The sequence below is a fragment of the Pezoporus occidentalis genome, unplaced genomic scaffold, assembly GCF_034315485.1.
Source record: "Pezoporus occidentalis ecotype Australia unplaced genomic scaffold, CSIRO_AGI_Poc_V1 ctg53, whole genome shotgun sequence".
NCBI lineage: Eukaryota > Metazoa > Chordata > Aves > Psittaciformes > Psittacidae > Pezoporus > Pezoporus occidentalis.
In genome coordinates, this window is record NW_026915866.1 from 4278938 (window position 1) to 4298895 (window position 19958).

The 19958-nt window shown below is 38.2% G+C and overlaps 1 protein-coding gene across 2 annotated transcripts in view; it reads left to right on the forward strand.

Annotated features, from left to right (window-relative positions):
* Positions 1-19958, forward strand: part of GRID2 (glutamate ionotropic receptor delta type subunit 2) — a 735631-nt gene that overhangs the window by 489949 nt on the left and 225724 nt on the right. For both annotated transcript variants that reach the window (XM_062637614.1, XM_062637616.1), the window contains 2 exons: positions 11781-11834; positions 18495-18668. In XM_062637614.1, the coding sequence (XP_062493598.1) occupies positions 11781-11834; positions 18495-18668 (228 nt within the window). The remainder of the gene's footprint in view (positions 1-11780; positions 11835-18494; positions 18669-19958) is intronic.

The following is a 19958-nucleotide window of genomic DNA, read 5'->3' on the forward strand; positions in this document are numbered from 1 at the left end:
ATACCATTTTATCATCTGTATTTTTTTTCCTGCAGCCTCCAAAGCTCTCTTCACTTGAAGCCTAATTACCTAAAACATACATTAAGAATGATCCATTGTCAAACTGACATTCCTTTTTTCTTTACAATTTAAAGCCTAAAGTTAATGGCTGTTTGAGTGTCTCATGTCATGTTAACAGGTTGAAAGATTTCTTCCTATTAGTAAGGCTTGGCAGAAACCTGTTGCTGCCCATTAAGTATGCAAAGGGTTAAATGTAGGAATTGAACTTTTAATTCTGCTTAGAAAAATAACTTATGAATAAGAGCAGAATAAATATAAACCTATGGAAAACCTTCATTAAACCTCAGCTTTCCCTGTTGAAAAATTCTCTTCTTGGTGGAGCTGCTTACAGAAAAGTCAAAATCAGCAAGGCGATTATTTTTCCTCTGTTGCAGGTCTTGTCAACAGCCTTCACTCTACAGTGGGTTCTCTGAAAGGTTAACTCCTGAACGTGTTCAAGTGTGGGAGATAGCAAAGTGTTTAAAAGAATAGCACGGCTGGGAAAAATCTCTGACTCCAGCTCTTAATTCATACAGAGGAGGAAATTTTGAGACTTCAGCATAGATTTAGGCTTCTTTTGTTTGATTCTTCACAATCAGTGATGATGACAACAAGTTTGATTGAAAGCCTATGTACAACCCAAATACTCAAAGTTTTCTGCTTGGATTTCAAACTTCCAAACGGAATTCAGCTTTAAAAAAAAAGAAACCCAAGCAAACAAAAAAAAACAACAGCAAAATGTCAGCAAAGGAAAACAACCACCACTACCACCACAACAAATAAAAAACAAATTGTCAACAAAAAAGCCAACCACCAAAACAAAACAAAAAACAGATAAAGATCAGGAGATCATCAGGTATCAATTTAGTACTATCGCTATGAATAAAATCTACTTAAGAAAGGAATGTACAGGTAATTGTACAACAGTAATGAATCTGAATTTCTGAGTTTACTTGACGGGTTTGAATCACTTTGTACTTTGAAATAAGCAGTTTCTAGGTGCGTACGTTATTGTTCATAGTTATAGTACATTATAGTTACATTATGTGTTATATATGTTTTCATAGAATCATAGAATCTTAGAATAGTTAGGGTAGGAAAGGACCTTAGGATCATCTAGTTCCAACCTCCCTGCCATGGGCAGGGATACCTTCCACTAAACCACGTCACCCAAGGCTCTGTCCAGTCTGGACTTGAACACCGCCAGGGATGGAGCATTCACAGCTTCCCTGGGCAACCCATTCCAGTGTCTCACCACCCTAACAGTAAAGAACTTCTTCCTTATATCCAATCTAAACTTCCTCTGTTTAAATTTGAACATTCCTTCCCTCCAGCGTATCAACCGAACCACACAGCTTGGTGTCATCGGCAAACTTGCTGAGGGCGCACTCAATCCCACTGTCCATGTCAGCGACAAAAATGTTGAACAACACTGGTCCCAACACCAATCCCTGAGGGACACCACTCGTTATTGTTCTCCAGCCGGACATTGAGCCATTGACCACAACTCTTTGTGTGTGGCCATCCAGCCAGTTCTTTATCCACCGAGTGGTCCATCCATCAAATTGATGTCTCTCCAATTTAGAGACAAGGATGTCGTGTGGGACAGTGTCGAACGCTTTACACAAGTCCAGGTAGATGACATCAACTGCTCTACCCCTGTCCATCAGTTCTGTAGCCCCATCATAGAAGGCCACCAAATTGGTCAGGCAGGATTTCCCTTTAGTGAAGCCCTGCTGGCTGTCACCAAGCACCTTGTTGTTTTTCATGTGCCTTAGCATGCCTTCCAGGAGAATCCGCTCCAAGATTTTGCCAGGCACAGAGGTGAGACTCACTGGTCTGTAATTCCCCAGGTCATCCATTTTCCCCTTCTTGAAAATGGGGGTTATATTTCCCTTTTTCCAGTCATTGGGAACTTCACCTGACTGCCATGATTTTTCAAGTATGATGGACAGTGGCTTAGCAACTTCATTTGCCAGCTCCATCAGGACCCGCAGATGGAGTTCATCAGGTCCCATAGACTTTTGGATGTTCAGGTTCTTAAGATGGTCTCTAACCAGATCCTCTCCTGCAGTGGGCCTAGGGTCTTCATTCTCACAGTCCCTGCATCTGCCTTCCAAGACTTGGGTGGTTTGGTCAGAGCCTTTGCCAGTGAAGACTGAGGCAAAGAAGTCATTCAGAACCTCAGCCTTCTCCAAATCCTGTGTAGCCAGTTCTCCTGAGAGCTTCCTGAGGGGGCCCACGTTACCTCTAGTCTGTCTTTTATTTGCAATGTACCTATAGAATCCCTTCCTGTTATCCTTAACATCCCTAGCCAAGTTTAATTCTAACTGGGCCTTAGCTTTCCTAACCTGGTCCCTACCTTCCTGGACAACATCCCTGATTTCTTCCCAGGCCGCCTGTCCTTGCTTCCACTTATTATAAGCCTCTTTTTTCATTTGAATTTTCCTCAGGAGCTCCTTATCCATCCAAGGAGGTCTCCTGGCCTTCCTGCTGCACTTCCTTCTAGTTGTGATGCATCACTCCTGAGCTTGTTGCAGGTGATCCTTGAATATCAACAAACAGTTTTGGGCACCCCTGCCCTCTAGGGCTGTATCCCATGGAACCTTACTAAGCAGGCTCCTGAAGAGGGCAAAGTCTGCTCTCTTGAAGTCCAGTGCAGTGAGCTTGCTGCACGCTCCTCTCACTGGCCTGAGGATCTTGAGCTCAACCATCTCATGATTGCTACATCCAAGGCTGCCCCGGAGCATCACATTTCCAGCCAGCCCTTCCCTGTTGGTGAGCCCGAGGTCAAGCACGGCACCTCTCCTTGTTGGCTTCTCTATTACTTGCAGAGGGAAATTATCTTCCACACAATTGAGGAACATCCTGGATTGCTTGTGCTGGGCCGTACTGTCCCTCCAATAGATATCAAGGTGGTTGAAGTCCCCCATGAGGACATATATATATATATATATGTTATAGTTACATTATATGTTATGGTACATCATGTTATAGCACATTATTTTCATTGAGAATAGTATTCTTTTGTTTCCTAGCAACTCTCTTCCAGTGCAGCAGTATAATATGCTCATGGTCCTGAGGTGAAGCCAAGTAGTTTCAGAGCAGATCTGTGGTGGGGTTTTGGTTTGGGTCTTTTTATTTTTTCAGAATGGATATTAGAAATACTTTCTAAAAGATAATTGGCTTATAAATCAAGAAATAAATTTGGAAATAGCAGAAAAGTGACTCTAAGAGCAGAATAATCTTTAAAATGAAAGATACTTAAATTATTTATTGGTACTGTTTTAACATTATTATTATTGTTTTAAACCTATAGTCTACAGGCTGACCTCAGAGGAAGATGTATGGCTTCAGGTTCCTATAAAATAAATACATTAGCTTTTCTCAATAATGAAGGAAATGAAAAATTCAAAAGGGACATTTCTACCAGACAGAACATTTTTGGGTGTTTTATCCTCAGTACAAGCCTATGGTCATACTCACTGAAGTATTAATGCTGTGTTTATTCACTTTTATTTAACATTTAACCGTTTACTTGTTTTCTTTAGCATGGGGCTGATTTCTTTACTTGAACTGCCTCAATCTCTTACAGTCTTAGGGCAAGGGAGATGAAGTCTTCCCTGGAGCTTTACTTGTTTCAGATATAATTAGAATGGCAAGCCAACTCAATATAAAACTAATTATTTAGGGGAATAACAGAATTCTTTTGTTTAAAAGTATCACCTTTTGAAATAAATCTGAAAAAAAGGGAAAACTGATCAAGTACTTCAACTATTTCTTTTTCAAAAAATGCTCTCTATGAGACAAGCAAATGAAGCCATGTCAGTCATCTCACGTGTCCTTAGGAGGAACCTAGAAAACATCTTTCCCCCCAAGTGCTATAGAAGCGTGCCTTTATTGTTGGTAACTAGATGACTAGTGGCCTAGGGATTTTTCTGTCAGGTTTCACCCAATGTATTCAGCTTTTTGTTTAGAAGGAACTTGAGGGAAAGGAATGACAGAAAGAGACAATTCTCCATAAGAATAAAAATAGGTACTGCCATGCATGGTCTTTTTCCCTCTCAAGAGTCAAAATGGATAGAGATTAAAATTAGATTCAAAAAATATTGCCTTCAGTGAAGAGAGATTTTTATGAGCTTTAGTTTCTGGTGTGCAAGAATGAGCTTTATAAATCAGCAACTGATTTCCCTACTGAGAAGCTCAAAGGCTAAGAGCAGAGACACAGAAGAGGTCTTGCTGTGGCACCAGCAGGAAGAAATGGTGTAGATATCCTGATAAAATGGTGGTGATTTAGTGAACTAGCAGCTAGAAATAAAAAACAAGGGGGAAGGGGAGGAAGAAAGAGAGGCGGGCATGGGCAGAAGTAGACACACACAATTAAAAACTTGGAGACAAGCTCAGGATTTCCATGCACGGGTCCTGCAGTGCTTGTTTAGCTCAGTATGACATACAAAATAGCATTTAGCCCAGTGCAACATACTCAAGAATTTACCTTTCCAAACTTAAAGTTAGTTAAGGTAGCCTTCAGTTTATCCCCTAACATTCTTACTACTACCCATACAATAGCTATTTAATAGTCTAACTTTTCATATTTTGCTTTGCTTGAGAAGCTGTCAGTACGACACAAGACTGCTCTAGGTACCCAAACTAGTCAAATCGCATCTCTTCAGTTAAAGAAAATGTTAAGAAATGGCATCTGACTTCTGTTTGTTTTATAGTTTGATGGTTGGCATTTGTTTTGTTTTGTTTGCGAGGGGAAGGGGTTCTGTCTCACATATATGTACAGGAAGCCTGGGTTTTATCATATCTTAGTGATCAGCAAATTTCTTTGTCCCTGGGAGAGAAAATTAGGTTGAGTTATATATTCAGCTATAAAACAGCAGTGGTGACTCCAAGAGGTTGGTCTGGGAAAAGACATCATCAACAAATCTAGTGCTATTGGAACAAAGCAATTTACCAGTCTTCCAGCTGGAAGAGCGGAGTTCAGATTAGAAGACCACATAAATGGGGCATATTGTAGACAGAGGATGTTTGAAAGAGGTTAGCATGGAGTTTGTGTCCCAGCTGAACTCTGGGTAAAGCTAACTTTCTGAATCACTTTCTAAATTATGTCAATACTAGCCATTTCCAAAGCAAAGGATTATACAATGCCATCTGTTGGCTTTTGTGGGAAGAAGACCCCATCAAATGGTGATGGTCCAGCAGAAAGAGGTTCATAGTCACTACCACAGGAAGGCCAGCCATGGCAGCTGGGTGGCTTGTTGTAAAGCAGTCCCAGCTGTAGCAAACGTAAAACTGGAACCCAGGAGCTCTCCCCTATGTAGCAGACACTTGAGATGGCCAAATTTTGTGTGGATCTTTTTATGCATGCGACATTACTGCTCATTAGATGTTTGCAAGACTTGTCTGACTTGTTGCACATGTGTGGAGATTAATTTTGCAAATGCAGAAGTTTCCTTTGTAAGGGTTCTGATCTCTGTCTTGTAGGTTGGCCCACACCTGTGGGTCCATATGTATGAGAAAGAAGGCATGTAGAGAACCTTTTATATCATTTTCCATTAATTTATATGCCCTTTTGGTTGGGAAACTGTTTTTCTTGCCTGCTTATTATTGCACAGATGAAAAGCTTGCATTCTGGCACTACTGTTGGTTTATTTGTTTGTCTTGCATTTATCCCATTCAAAGGTTAAAATGTAGAATGTTGAAATAGTTGTGATAAATTGCCAGGCTCTTCCAAAGATTCAGAAGTTCTGGAGTTACTGCCAGTGACAGATGGTTTGTCCTTGCTCATCACTTGTCTCCTTGACAGCATTTTTTTTGCTCTCTGCAAAATCTCCTTTGGTGTGTAGTTGAATTCTTTAAAAAAAGAGAATTATTTTCTGCTTCATCCATGTTCTTGCTCATCAGTTCAATAGCATCTGTGTTTGACTAAGCGGAACACCTTCCTCATGAAGCAGAAGTTTCATTTACTTTTAGGGTGTTAGGAGAACTGCTGGAGTTTGACATGAACACATTTCTGAAGTTACAAAGATGTTAAGAATGGTCTTTTATATCTGTTGCTGTGGATTTCTATGATGGCGTATGAATGGCACTGCGTACTCAACGGGCTGAATCATTTGCTGCAAGACTTATGCAACTAATGACACAATGTTTTCAAATACTCCGATGTGAACTCTGTCTGAGCAGTGGTTGAGTGGATAGAGAGTGAATTTCTTTTTCAGTCTTTCCGCAGTTTTATGAAGTCTATTTGAGAACTGGCCTGCTAACTTGCTGCTTTGATTCTTAGTACTGGAGAATTACATGATATCACATTAAAAACAACTAAATGCTAACAGCCTAGAGATGAGAAAATGCTGAATTCAGAAAAAAAGTTGTTCTCTGAAGTTGTTAGCTATATTGGCTGTCCTCTGCTTATTCTTTGACACCAATTTAGTTGTGTAAGACAGGAATGTTTGCGTTGCTACGGGCATTAAACTGCAAGATGCAAGCTCCCCCGTTCACAATGGCATTCATCTGGTTATGTATATTCCTGCACAGTGAAGGTAATCAATGGCACAGCAGAAATGCCATCTCAAGAGCATAAATGTATATTTTTAGTATTGTTTCAAATATTTACTGTTTCAGAAAAAAAAAAAACAGCCTGAACTGCACAACAGTTGATACGGAATTCATAAGTTTTTGCTTCTTTTAGCTAGTTCTAGTGTGATTCATCACAATTAAGAAAGCAAAATATATTTGGAAGCACAAAAACAGACATTTTGGCTTGCTCAAAAAATGTTTCAGTGTCTTATTTCCAAAGATGGCTGTAAGAGAATACCTGAGGGAGAGCAGTTACGTTTAGCTTTAGAGAGCTTTCTGCATTGAATATAGCTTTGTGTGTTTAGTAACCCACAGCTGAATTCTTGTACGATTTCCCCTAGAGGAAGTGTGAAGAGGATTTGTCAAGTATGTGAATGGTTTTCTTTGTTTTGGAAAGGGTCAACTACCCTCAATTTAATATCTCAAGGATTTTGGTGTTTGAATGCACACTCATTTTTCTCAGTTTTAGCTTAAGAGATGAGCTGTATAAGCAATACGTTTACCTGCCTTCTATCTTATATGAAAATTTCCAATCTGTCCCTTGCCTTTCAGGAGCACACAGAGCTGCTTCCTGTTGCAGGGCCAGCAGAACCAGTAGATGAATCTGAAACTTGCTTTGTATTCACGTGCTTTGGGTCTTGAAGCCCCTACTTCCTACACACCCCCATCAAATTGCTTTACTGCTTCTAATGTACAGGCTATCAGATTCTTTTCATTACTACCCTTATGCCTTTGCAAGCATTATTTTGTACATTCATTATTCCCTGGCACAGATCAGAAGTTCATGCCAGCTCACTTGATATGCCTGTAGATGTGAATTTCAACTAGAAAAAGATTGTCACTCACATAACTAATACGTGTTTTAACTTTCTGATCATATTAGTCATAGAAACTTTCTACACAACTGTATTATATATTTTTATTGTAGCTGTGTTACATTCATTTTTAGGTTATGATCCATTTTAGGCAGAACCAGCAGTGTTCTTTTGTGGTTGGTTTTGTTTTTTTTTTTCTTTACTTTAATCATCTTGTTTGCTGTCATCCCTTCCAAGTGAATATGCAGTGGCTTTTTTAAGTAAACAAAACAGCAGATTCAGTAGGCAGACAAGGGCATTGGGGAGCATTGTGTCATGACTGTAAAGGCTTACTATGTCTAAGTAATGACTGCTTTACTGACGAATAATTGGATCTAGGCTGTGTCGCTGCTGGCTTTAGGTATTTTTATATGTTTATGTATTTGGACTGATATATTCTCAAACTTGTAAACTCATGCTTAATAACTGCTGATCAAGAGTATCTTCTGACTGTAAGATTATGCATATGATTACTGTTAGTGTTTGAAGAAAACTTCAGGATTGAATGACCTTTTCCTTTGCAAGCATCAAAAGTGAAGGTTTACATAGCATTGTAATCATTTCCTGTAAAACAGTGTAGATGTCTGTGCATTCTTTTGCCCTGAAAACCATAGAAAGTACAATTGGAAAACATCATGAGCCTATTAATGATGATAATAATAGTATAAGCAATTAATGCAGACATAGAGTGTGCACTGCCTAACTTCAGTGTCACTTACAATGGACAATGTAGGCCATACAGGGAGAAGAGATGTTCAGAAGTGAGGGAACTGAGATGCAGCACCATGATCCTGTTGAAATGGACAGCTTTTTTAAGAGTGCTATCAGTGGGGCTAGGATTTCATCAAGTAAGACCAGACTACCTAAGGGTGAAAAGATGGCCCTGAAATCTAAATCTAATGATGAGTCCCGCTTTAGATATAGATCTATATTTCATCAAATAAAATAAAATGTGAAAATTTGCAAAACCCCTAGCAACTTTCTCAGGGCATCATTTGTCATCTTTTTAAGCAACCACTGTCAATAGTAACACAAGCTTTGGATGGACAGACTAAGGAAAATGCCAGAAAGCAGCTTTTTTCAGGCAGACTGAAAGAGAAAGTGAATTCTTAAACCAGGGGCTATTCCTGGCCCATCTAAACTTAGAATATCTTAGTTTGAATGTCTCTGAGTGCATTACAAGTTCATCTCAATTAGATATAAGCTTTTTGAAAATGGCTTTAGTATCAACTAGATTCATGAATGCATAAACTTTAATGTATAAAACATGATCTTTCTGCTGAGGAGTTTCAAGTGAAGCTAAAAAATGAATGCATTTTGTTTTATTGTTTGCAAGTTGTGAGTAAATCCGTCACAGGTAGCCTGACATGTTTGAAATCAAGAGTGACTTGTGAGACCAGTAAGCTCTTTTCAGAGTCTGGCTGAAGCAGTGTATGAGTTGTACATAATAAAAACAATGACACTTAGAACCCTGCTCCTTTAAAAAAAGCCTTGTTTGATTGCAATTTGAGAGCCTGAACAAGGAAGATACACAGAACCAAGTATTTCTAAAGAAGCTAAATTAACTGAAACCAAAGTTTTAATGGAAGATAAAGTGCATTAAATGTGATCAGCTGAAACTTCAGACACAAAGAAGAAGTCTTTTACTCTGTTATTTAAAAAAAAAAAACAAACAAACCAGAAAATGTGAATTTTCATTTTGTCGATTCCTTCATTCTGAAGTTTATGTTGACTGCCATTCTGAAACAAGGAAAGAGCTTAGGAACGCTTTGTGGAAAATAATTATCTTTGTCATTCCCCTAACACCACTAGAAGCCTTGACTCTGAGGGCATCCCTCTGGCAGGCTGCCTTGGAGCCACAGGAATCTTAGGAGACCTCATCTTGAGCAAAAGTAGTTAAGGCAGGGCAAGTATTGCTAGTGGGACATCTTGGAGACAGAAGTTAGGAGGGACTAGGCTGCTAGGAACCTGACAAGAAGCCAGAAAATATGTCAGATGTTCTGGTTTGGGAGGGTTTTTGAAGTTTGTTTTTGTTTTATTGTGTTTTAATTCTGATTGCTTTCAGCAGAAATGTATGTAGATTGACTGGCAGAATTGTCTGCTTCATTATCATATGGAAAATTTAAATGGCTTCCCTTGTGTTGTCGATGGGATAAACTTCCTATGCTTGGGAACTTTATATAAGCAGCAAATGCTTCCCTGAGAACTTTGTTACTATCCAGTCCATTTTTAAACTTTCTGGGTTCCTGAATGCATTTGTCTTCCAACTGGCTTGATATGAGACATCTGATTAGAAGAGCCATGCTCCAGTTTAACCATCCTGGCTGAGCCTTTTGTAATGCCTCTCATTACTTACTCAGTGATCTTACTCAGAAACTTACTCAGTTTCTGCCCTTTTCTATATGTACAGTATGGACACCAGTTTCTCCAGATCAGAGTTTCCAATCTTGCCTATCATTCTACTGAATAAGCAGTGACCCCCAATTTTAATTGCCTCTCAATTAATAAAGAAGGTTATTAGTATGGGATCTTTTGCTGCTCTTAAGATTTGTGGTCAGATAAATTGTTTTCCTTTGGACATGTGTCCTGGGTTCAGCAGTAGCAGACATTTTTATCCTTCTTAGTAGCTGGTGCAGTGCTGTGTTTTTGACTTTCAGCCTGGGAACAGTGCTGATAACACCAATGGTTTTTAGTTGTTGCTAAATAATGTTTACTCCAATCAAGGACTTTCTGAGTCTTATGCTCTGACAGGGAGGAGGCAAAGCCAGGAGGAAGCAGAGACAGGACACCTGACCCAGACTAGCCAAAGGGGTATTCCATACTACAGCACGTCATGCCCAGTATATAAACTGGGGGCAGTTACCCACAAGGGGTAGATCACTGCTCTAGTAGGGCTGGGTATCAATCAGCAGGTGGTGAGCGGTTGTATTCTCTCCCCTTGTTATTTCGCTTATCATTATTATTACTGGTGGTAGCAGTAGTGGTTTGTGTTATACCTTAGTTACTGGACTGTTCTTACCTCAGCCCGTGGGAGTTACATTCTTTCAATTCTCCTCCCCATCCCTCTGGGATGCAGGTGGGGGAGTGAGCGAGTGGCTGTGTGGTTCTGAATTACTGTCTGGGCTTAAACCACGATCACATGGCACAATATAAATTGCAATCACCCTTGGAAACTGCTGTTTGTGTTGGTCAACATTAGAAGCCAAATATGACTGCTGTGCAATGGTCCAAGTAATAACACTCAGCCCTAGTCCTCTATTTTACTTTAAAACATTGTAAGTCCCAAACCTTTTTTCAATTTTTCATTTTTTTATGGGTGGGATTCAATGCACTTTTAAGAATCCAGTACTTTTGAATTGTGAATCAAGGTGAACATGGTGATTATACAAATAAAACGGGATTAATTTGGGTTTAAAACTATTTCAAGGTCAATGATAATTGAATTTCATTTAAAAAAAAAAAAAAGTAAAGGTGTCCAGCTTTCCCTGTAGTCTTTTTCTGGCCTCCTTCCTGTCGATGATTTCTTTCCTAGCTAATGAAAGCAGACCAAATGTATTTTTCCCTGCTTACTGTTTCCACGGTGAAGGTGAATCAAACATGACTCGCCACAAAACCGTAGTGGATTCAAGGAGGGAAAGAATAGGGCTGAGTGAAAGATGAGTTAGGAAGTACATTTTAAGTCCAGCGTGGAGACAACCCCTGGAAATAATTTTCAGCAAAGGAAAGATCATGTGTGGGAGGAGGATTAGAGGCCCTCTGTGCATGGATCCTGTGGAAGGTGGTCATTCATCATTCCTGTGAAAGCCCTCTTTTTCAAGAGAACCCTTTCCTCCCAGCAGTTTTGCATTTCTGTGAATCCTACCATTTATGGCGTGGGTTTATTTGGGTTGGGTTTTTTAATTCTCAGGCTTTGAGGCTAGCTATACACTGAAAACACCTTAGGGGCATGAACTACAGAAATCTAACAAGAGTTACTTGATATTAATTTTCTGCCTTCCTCTCTGTTGCTCCCTCTCAACACATAATGCTAAGGCAACAACGATTTCATTTTCTCCTCATTCAACTGAAACACATTCTTTTCTTTGATGCCAGCAAGGAAATGTATTTTCCAAGTTTAATTAGCAAGTCAAACAATAACACACATGCTTCTGCAGTATTTCTTAAAGGTTCTCCAGCCTCAGTTGAGTAACAGGTCTTAGAGAGCATGTGCTTCATGTTTTGTCATTTGCAGAGAGCATCCACTTAATTTTTTTCCTGGCTTTCACAAGGCAAGCTGACTGATAGCTGGTTTGTTCTCTATTTCAGGTCGTGGAGACTAATTTGGTTGCTTTCGACTGTCACTGGATCATTATAAATGAGGTAACTGTCAAGTGCGCATTGTTGTGCACCATTAATCCTGTACGAATGTTTCTGAAGAAAAAAAAAAGAAAATTAAATTGAAATTCTATTTTTTAAACTGTGAAATAGGTTCTTCCATGAATGCTTGTCAGCTAAAATATGGCAAGTCAGTATATGAAGTAACTTTCTATATAAGACATTGACCAACACAGTTCATACATTTGACGACATTCACATTTTTCATTTGTTTTATGAAAAGCAGAACCCTTGAATTCCCTGGGGAATCTCTGTTGGGGAAAATAAAAAATGAAACTGCTTTCTAAGCATTGTTATTTGCACATTGCAGCAGATTAAATGGCAGCACAATCGAAGTGGTTACCACTTAATTGCCTTCTTCATTCCAAAACTCTTCCTCTGGGCTGTGGTCCCATCATTTAGGAGAGCTGAATGATGTATGCAGAGAACCATACATTGTCCCTTATTAGTTTTATAGTCTTACATGTGAAATGGGTGAAAACCACAATTAACTTCATTCTGACAAACTGCTGTAAACTCTAGTCATTAAAATCTCTGTATTTCGTTTAGTCATTCCTGCTATCTGTTTTAAAGAATGTGAACATGTTTAATGCCATCTCCGCTTAATCTGCTTCTGGACGTAAATCCATATTCCCACTTAAGTAACTTACTTTTAACATGTGTTTCAAAATGTTAATAATCTCAATATTTTGCAAACACAGAAATGAGATTAGCAATAAATAAGATTTGTAGGTAAGGTTATGGAAAGTATCATGCTTTGTCCTGTTTTTCCTTATCATTATGTTCGAATTACAACAGAAGCTTGAATATTTCCTGAATGGTGAAAGTTGCATAACATTGCTTGCTTATGGCAACATTTTACCAGTTCAGTAATGAGGTTACAGCGCCCCCACGAAATCAGTGCAAGATTTGGAAATTCAGTTATTTAGGGGCCCCTTACTGTGTGGTGCGTAACATAGCTATCTTTATATTCAAGTCCATTTGATATGGTTGTCCATTTGCTGTTGATGACCTCAGAGCTATGTCCATTTTGTTGCTTACATGAATCTTTGACAATTTAGCTATCTCTGTGTGTGTGCCCGTTTTGGCTAAATTAGACTCGTGACTAAGTAATTGTAACACTGCTTCTCTGGCCTCCTAATTTGAAAATTTTAGATGATTTATTACAGTCAAAATGCATTGTTTGGCAAAATCCACATATGGTTCAAATAATTGATATACCAAAATAGGATTGAATTGATTTCCTTTTCCATCACTGTGCTAAGGGGATACAACACACAGAGTATAGTGATAAAGAAGGAAATACCACCTTCAGTTTTGTGATCAGGAATCTGCTTAGGCTTTTCGAGGTAACATCTGTTATTTTAATTGCTCACTCTAAATGCTATAATGCCTGGAAAGAGCTCCTTAATTTTTACAGTCCCATTAGTTGCTATTTAATGTAACACAGCAGATTTGCTTGAAGACTGTGTATCGTAATAGCAATGTGTGTGTAGGGGGAGGGGAGTTGTTCCTGTAAAATGAAAGGATTCATAATTTTCTAAAGCACAATACATTGTATTAGACCTTTGCAAATAATACAAATCTCCTCTGATCAGTGCAGTCAGCTGAGGAAGATAATTATTCCTGTTTCTTCAGGACCTTAAAGCAGATGGTGCAATTCTTTATTTAAAATTTGCAGGAATCATAGATTTGAATGTAGTCATGATCAAATATGCCTTAAAAAATATTACAATGGATTTCTAACACTCTGTCTGTTTCTGCTTGTTTCTTTTCCTCTTCACAATAGTAAATATAACCTCAAAATACCAAGATAGTAAAATTATATATGTACTATGACTCTTAAATCACAAGTGTACAGTAAGCTTAGATTTTATTTAATAGAACTAAAAAAAGGTGCATTTGTATGATTTTCAGCACTTTCTTTTGCTCTTTTTAAATGAAATGAATGTCCTTTTTATTTTAAATTCATGTGTCTCAAGTGTTTTCCTTCATTAAACAGTCAGGGTCATCTGCTGCCGCCAGTTCTCTATTACTATTGTTTACTCAAGGACAGCCCAAAATACATTGCACTGCCTACAGCTACCATACAGGAAGTGAAAATATTAATGCTACTCTACAAAGGATTGGTTGGATTTCATCTGCAATAATGTGCACAATTATGACCAGCTGTATTAAAATTACAATGGAACTGGTGCACAAAAAAGCTGATTTGTGTGAGAAGAGACTGAAAAGGTTGGCTTGATTAGCCTATGAAAACAAAGACTGAAAGAGGGTACGCTCTCTGTTTATAAACACAGAGAGAGAGTGAATAAATGCATCATTGTCAAGGTCCAGAGGACAAGGTTGGCACAAAATCAAATGAGTTCAACTTGACCACGAATAAATTCAGATCAAAAGTTAGTAAAAGGTTTCTAATTACCAGAGATATCAGTCTCGAAAAACTCATTCTTTGAGGGAAAAAACAAAACAAAAACCAAAAACAAAACAAAAAAAAACCAAACCAAGCAAACAAAAAAAAACAACAAACTTTTTTAAAGAACAGTTTATGGAAAAAGATCCAACAAGTTTGCCCATCATAGCAAAGAGATGACTGGGAGACACACAGGGTTGTATTCAAAGGCTGCTTTCAGATGAACACGTTTTTTTCTAGGGGAGGGCTGGTCCTTGGCTGATGAATTCATCTAGTTCCACCATGTTTCAGCCCAATGTGCTCCACCATGAAGAAGAGCATAAAGCTTAATTATCTTTTAAGCCCAAGAAGCTAGATCAGGTCCTAAAATCACAACTCAGTTCTAGGAGCTCACATAATTCTACATTTTAATATGGATAATAGAATAATAATAGCATTATAGGTTCATTTGAACTCTTACATTTTCCAGTGGTGATGGCAGGTCAGGTGTGAAATGCCACTCTCTCTGGTGCAGATCGATAATCAAGCTGCCAGCTCTTTCTTTTTCAAAGGTGAGAGCCAATGGACAGACTGGCTTAGTCCTGTTATCTCCAAACTCCTGGATTTTTTTCCTCTGTGAAAGCTAAAAATTGATTTCTCCTTGTCCAATCAATTATTCTTCTTTTTTTTTTGCATCATACTCTCCAGAACCTAAGGAAAATAAAGGAGATGTAGAGAGCAAATTATTATGAAGTTCAAGATCTCCCTTCACTTGTCTTGGAACTTCATCTAGTTGTGCCTTTCCCATGGCTACTTCTCTTTGGAAAGTGATGAGAAATTCAGGAAGGGCATAACACAAGTGTGCTTTAGCATGGGCAGTGGCAGCCCATGAGCCATCCTCAAAAGGGTGTACAGTGCCCACCCTTTCCTGCTGTGCCTCTTGCTCTCTGCTGCTGGCTTTTGGAGGAAGAAACACTCTCCTCTCTTGAGTGTCTTGAAGAATGTGATGAAGACATGGCATGTACTGAAAAATAGGACACGTCCAGTATATGATAAAAATACTTGGACCCAAGTTAAGATGTCTCCATAAGCAACTGCTGCCTTTGTCTGGTGCTTATTACAAAACTTAATACATTCTTTCCCTCCATGTCTCTGTCTACTTGTGCAGTTGCTCTGTGGTGAATGGTCTCTGCCTATGCTGCTTATCTTAAAATAATGAGAGAATGAAAACTGAACAGCAGTGTATATTAAGTCTTGCTTACAATTGGAGTCTCTGCCTGATATTTTGGTGTGATCCTCTTCAGTTGCTTTTCCTAATTCATCTGTAAAGACCTATTAATTTAAAATAGCACTTCTTTCCTTATTTATTTTCCTACTCAGATGAAATGTACATCTAATTTCATCTTTGTTCCATTTGAAATAGAACAACCTCCCCTTTAGTCCAAGTTCAGACCAACAAAAGAAAGTTTTGAAACTATATATTGAACTTCTGATAAAAAAAAAACAAACAACAAAACCAAAACCACATAACCTAACCTAAAATTTATACAGGTGACAATTCAGTTCAGCTTGGCCAACTCTGTAATATATTTTTACATTTGGTTCTTGTGTAACAGATCATCTGCCATTATTATATCATTATACTGTATCCTCCTTTGAAGTGCAAATGAAAATTGTTTCCTCTCATACAATAGTTGCTTTATATAGTTTTCTTAAGTCAGATCCAAAATTCAAGAATGAGAGATGATGTTGGAGAGTCATTATATAAAAAGCTTGTCACTCAGTCAATGCCAAGTATTAAAAAAATGACAAAGATATAGCAAATTACTCAAGTTGAATTTTTCTTTGCATGGCATTGCTTTGTTGTTAACCTAAAATCTGAATATATGATATGATCAGTGGCATTCACAGCATTTTAAAATAATAGCTGTCATTAATCTATTGATGTATATACCTCCTTGGCAACCAGACAAAAATCTCTTTGGTGTTTTGATTCTGTTATTAGCTCCCAAGTGATGTGTAAAACTATGAGGTAGCAACCTAAAGGTTAAAATGAGAACACTCTAATTAAAATTTACCAAAAATGCTGAGTATAGAAAAAAAAATACACTTTTGAGGCAGAAAAGATAAATGTTTGAGCAGCTGAAAGTCAAAATCCCTTTTAAAGTATTACTTAGCAATATAACATGGCCATGCAAGTATCAGGCTTTACATTACTAGAACAAGTCTAATAGTCTTGCTGTTACAGTTTGGGCATGGTGTATAATGAAACCAAACTTTTTTTAGATCCTCTGAGAAAGGATATCATTTAAAATCAGGACAAGAAGTTTCTTGAGCTCTCCTCTCTGATTATATTGAAAATTACATGCATTTTGCTAAAACAGCATTTTTTTTTTGTTTGGTTTGTTTTTTTTACCTTGCAGTTAGTGAAATGATACAGAGTAAATGAAAAGACGGCTTTTTAAGCTGAGATTAAACCATTATCTGTGGTACATTAAGAATTAATTGACCAGAAATGCAAGATATTACACTGGACACAGCTGTTGCCATGTGGTTTTTTTGTTTGTAGAAAAATCTATATTTCATAAATGACATTAACAACAGATTAATTCAGAAACTATGACAATCTGTGAAGAAGAATAAAATACTTGTAGTCAGGAGAGGAGAAGCTAAAATTTTCATCTCATGTATTTTTCTTCCAAACTTTAATGGGATCACCAAGATTTAATTTCAATACCAGTATGTCCAAAGAAGTTGCTTCAAAATAATTAATTTAAAGAATGTTAACTGAAGCCAAAATTACCAAGATAGTTGCCTTAACATTTCAGGAGCTGCTTTTTTGAAAAGCTTAGCTTCCTTTTCACAAGAAAAATTCCATAATTTGAGTTCAAGTCTATCTCCTGGTGTCTCCTAAGGACTTGATTATGGGCATAGATCAGGAGGCTAGAGGCATTTAGATACAGTCATAACAGCTAATGGCATTTAGTTACAGGTATAACAGTGCAAACGTGATGTATCCTTTAAAAAATGAAAAGCTATAAATACACAAATGAGAATCAGAAATGCTCAATAAACTGTGGCTGTAAACAAGGGTATGTTAAATGCAAGGCTCCTTGAGCACCTCCCTTACTTGGAGAGACAAGGGGGCGGAGGGTATCCAGAAATTTAAGCATCTAAAAAGTTCAGGGCATCAGCCTCTGTAGTTAAGACAGATTATGGGCAAGCAGTTCAGCATGATGAAAAATTCTAGTTAAAAAGATTGAGCAATTTTGTAGATTATTTCTCTTGCTTTACAGAAAAATACACATAATTGCCTTGAAAGCTACTAGTTGACCCTATTTGAGTCACCAGAAAAATGCTGTTTAACTAAAGTTCAAATTCTTATGTGAAGATTAGAGTCAGTTGCTGTAGCTTGTGACACCACACTCTTCTCACTCTGTGTTCCCCGAGGGCCTCATCATTCAATGGTGTAAAGGACCATGTTCCCAAACTACAAGAATTTATACTGCGTTAAAACTGGTTTTTTTGCTTTCCCTAACCTGCCTTAAAGTTAATATTTTAAGGTTAATATTTCACATATTGGTGTATTTAATTAGGGTTTTGTTTTTTCTTTAAGGTATGTCCATAGAGATGAGTGTTCAGCTGTAAGCCTTCATAGGTGCTCCATGGAGTAAAAAGTTGGGTTTAAATTGGGTCATGCTATAAACAAGCATGTACACACATAGAATTATCTGATGCATTTTCTTTACCCTTTTGGTAAATCATGTTTGCTAACTTGCACATTGTTCATAGATTGTTGATACTTGTTTTCCAGGAAATGAACAATTAAGGCCTGAATAATTGTCTGTACCTTCACAGGTCCTAAGTAATGCTACACTTAGAAATACATCATGACTTCCTACTGATTTACACTGCCAAGGGTGCTGTGAAACACTTTTACTTAAAAGATCAAAGGTAAAAGGAGAGGGAGAGAAAACCCAAAATGAAACAACTAAGCCCAGTTATGTCTACAGAGATTTGGTAAAGTTTGGGCACAGTACATTTTAAACTTGGCGACTGTTGTAAGGGTGTTAAGTCAATTGTTTTAATGAGCATGCATATGTTCCTTTTGAGGTTATGGCAAAGCTGGACAATATCTGCGTAGCAATCACATGCCTCTCAGTCCTATCAGTTATTTTTTTTGTTTATACTCTGCTGGTAATATTTCTGATTTTAACTTTTATGTATATTCTCTCTCTTGCCTTATCTTCCAGGAAATAAATGACGTAGATGTGCAGGAGCTTGTGAGAAGGTCAATTGGAAGGTTAACAATTATTCGACAAACATTTCCAGTCCCCCAAAACATAAGTCAGCGCTGTTTCCGTGGGAACCACAGAATATCTTCATCACTGTGTGATCCGAAGGACCCTTTCTCCCAAAGCATGGAGGTAGTTCATGTACCTGTCTATTCCCACCCAGGAATTGTCTTTCTAGATCAGATCAAGGTTTTCCCTCAGGGGCTTAGTGTAATTCAATGTTTATTTTTATGGTCTTTCTGACATATAGTTTAATGGCTCACGGCATGGCAAGAAAATACTTGGGCAGTGGGTGAGTGAGACTGATTGCCTATAACAAGTCCCCTACTCCACAACAATTGAGAAAAAAGTTCCCAAAAGCCACCTAATCTCCAGGCAGTAGGATAGTTGTTTCGTTGTCCTGTTAAATTTTACTTTTTTGCCATCTCTCTGAGGAGAATTTCATTTCCATGGCCAATGTCTCGTGTCTTCTCCAAACCTCAAAAGTGTTGTGAATAGGAGACCCTTCCCGGGAGCACCTACATCATCTCTGCAAGTGTCTTGGTTTATGCGCTTAGATCTATGCCTATGTTCCAAAAGAGGCCTTATTTTCAGGTTTTTTTTTATTTGTTAGTTACAAATCACAATTAAACTCTAACAGCCTTCCTACCACATGAAATTAGCAACAAGATCATGGTCACTGTCCTCCTGGCTTCACACAGTTTTCCAGGAGCAGCTCCTCTCTCTCTCTCATGTATCTGGTTAGTCTTCGTCATGACAAAGCTATGGCAAATCGGGAATCTGAAATTGGCTTAAAATACTGATTCTACTTTTGGGTTTTTTTTGCATAGTCATTTATGAAGTTGTGAAAAGATGGCTGCATTGGCAGCTGTGCAGGAGGAGCGTATCTGACTTAGCAGCAAAAGAGCAGTCATCTTGTGATGCTAAAATTAATGAGTGAAGGAAAACACTGGGAGAAAAATAGGGAGGTATTAAAGATTGTCTTTGCTTAAAATAAATACACGTGAGAGGAAAAAGAGAAGTGTGACTGGTCTTGCTCTGTTTCAGGTTAGCTGTAAGAGCTTTTGTCTCATAATTTTTCACAAAGCATCCAGTAAACAGCTATTGATGACATGAATAGCTGGCTGTAGCATACTGCATGGTGTTCCCATTAGAGTTCTTAAAATAAAGGGCCACGAGGATGATCAGGGGACTGGAACACCTCCCGTATGAAGACAGGCTGAGGAAGTTGAGGCTGTTCAGCTTGGAGAAGAGAAGGCTGTGTGGAGACCTCATAGCAGCCTTCCAGTATCTGAAGGGGGCCTATAGGGATGCTGGAGAGGGACTCTTCATTAGGGACTGTAGTGACAGGACAAGGGGTAACGGGTTAAAACTTAAACAGGGGAAGTTTAGGTTGGATATAAGAAGGAAATTCTTCCCTGC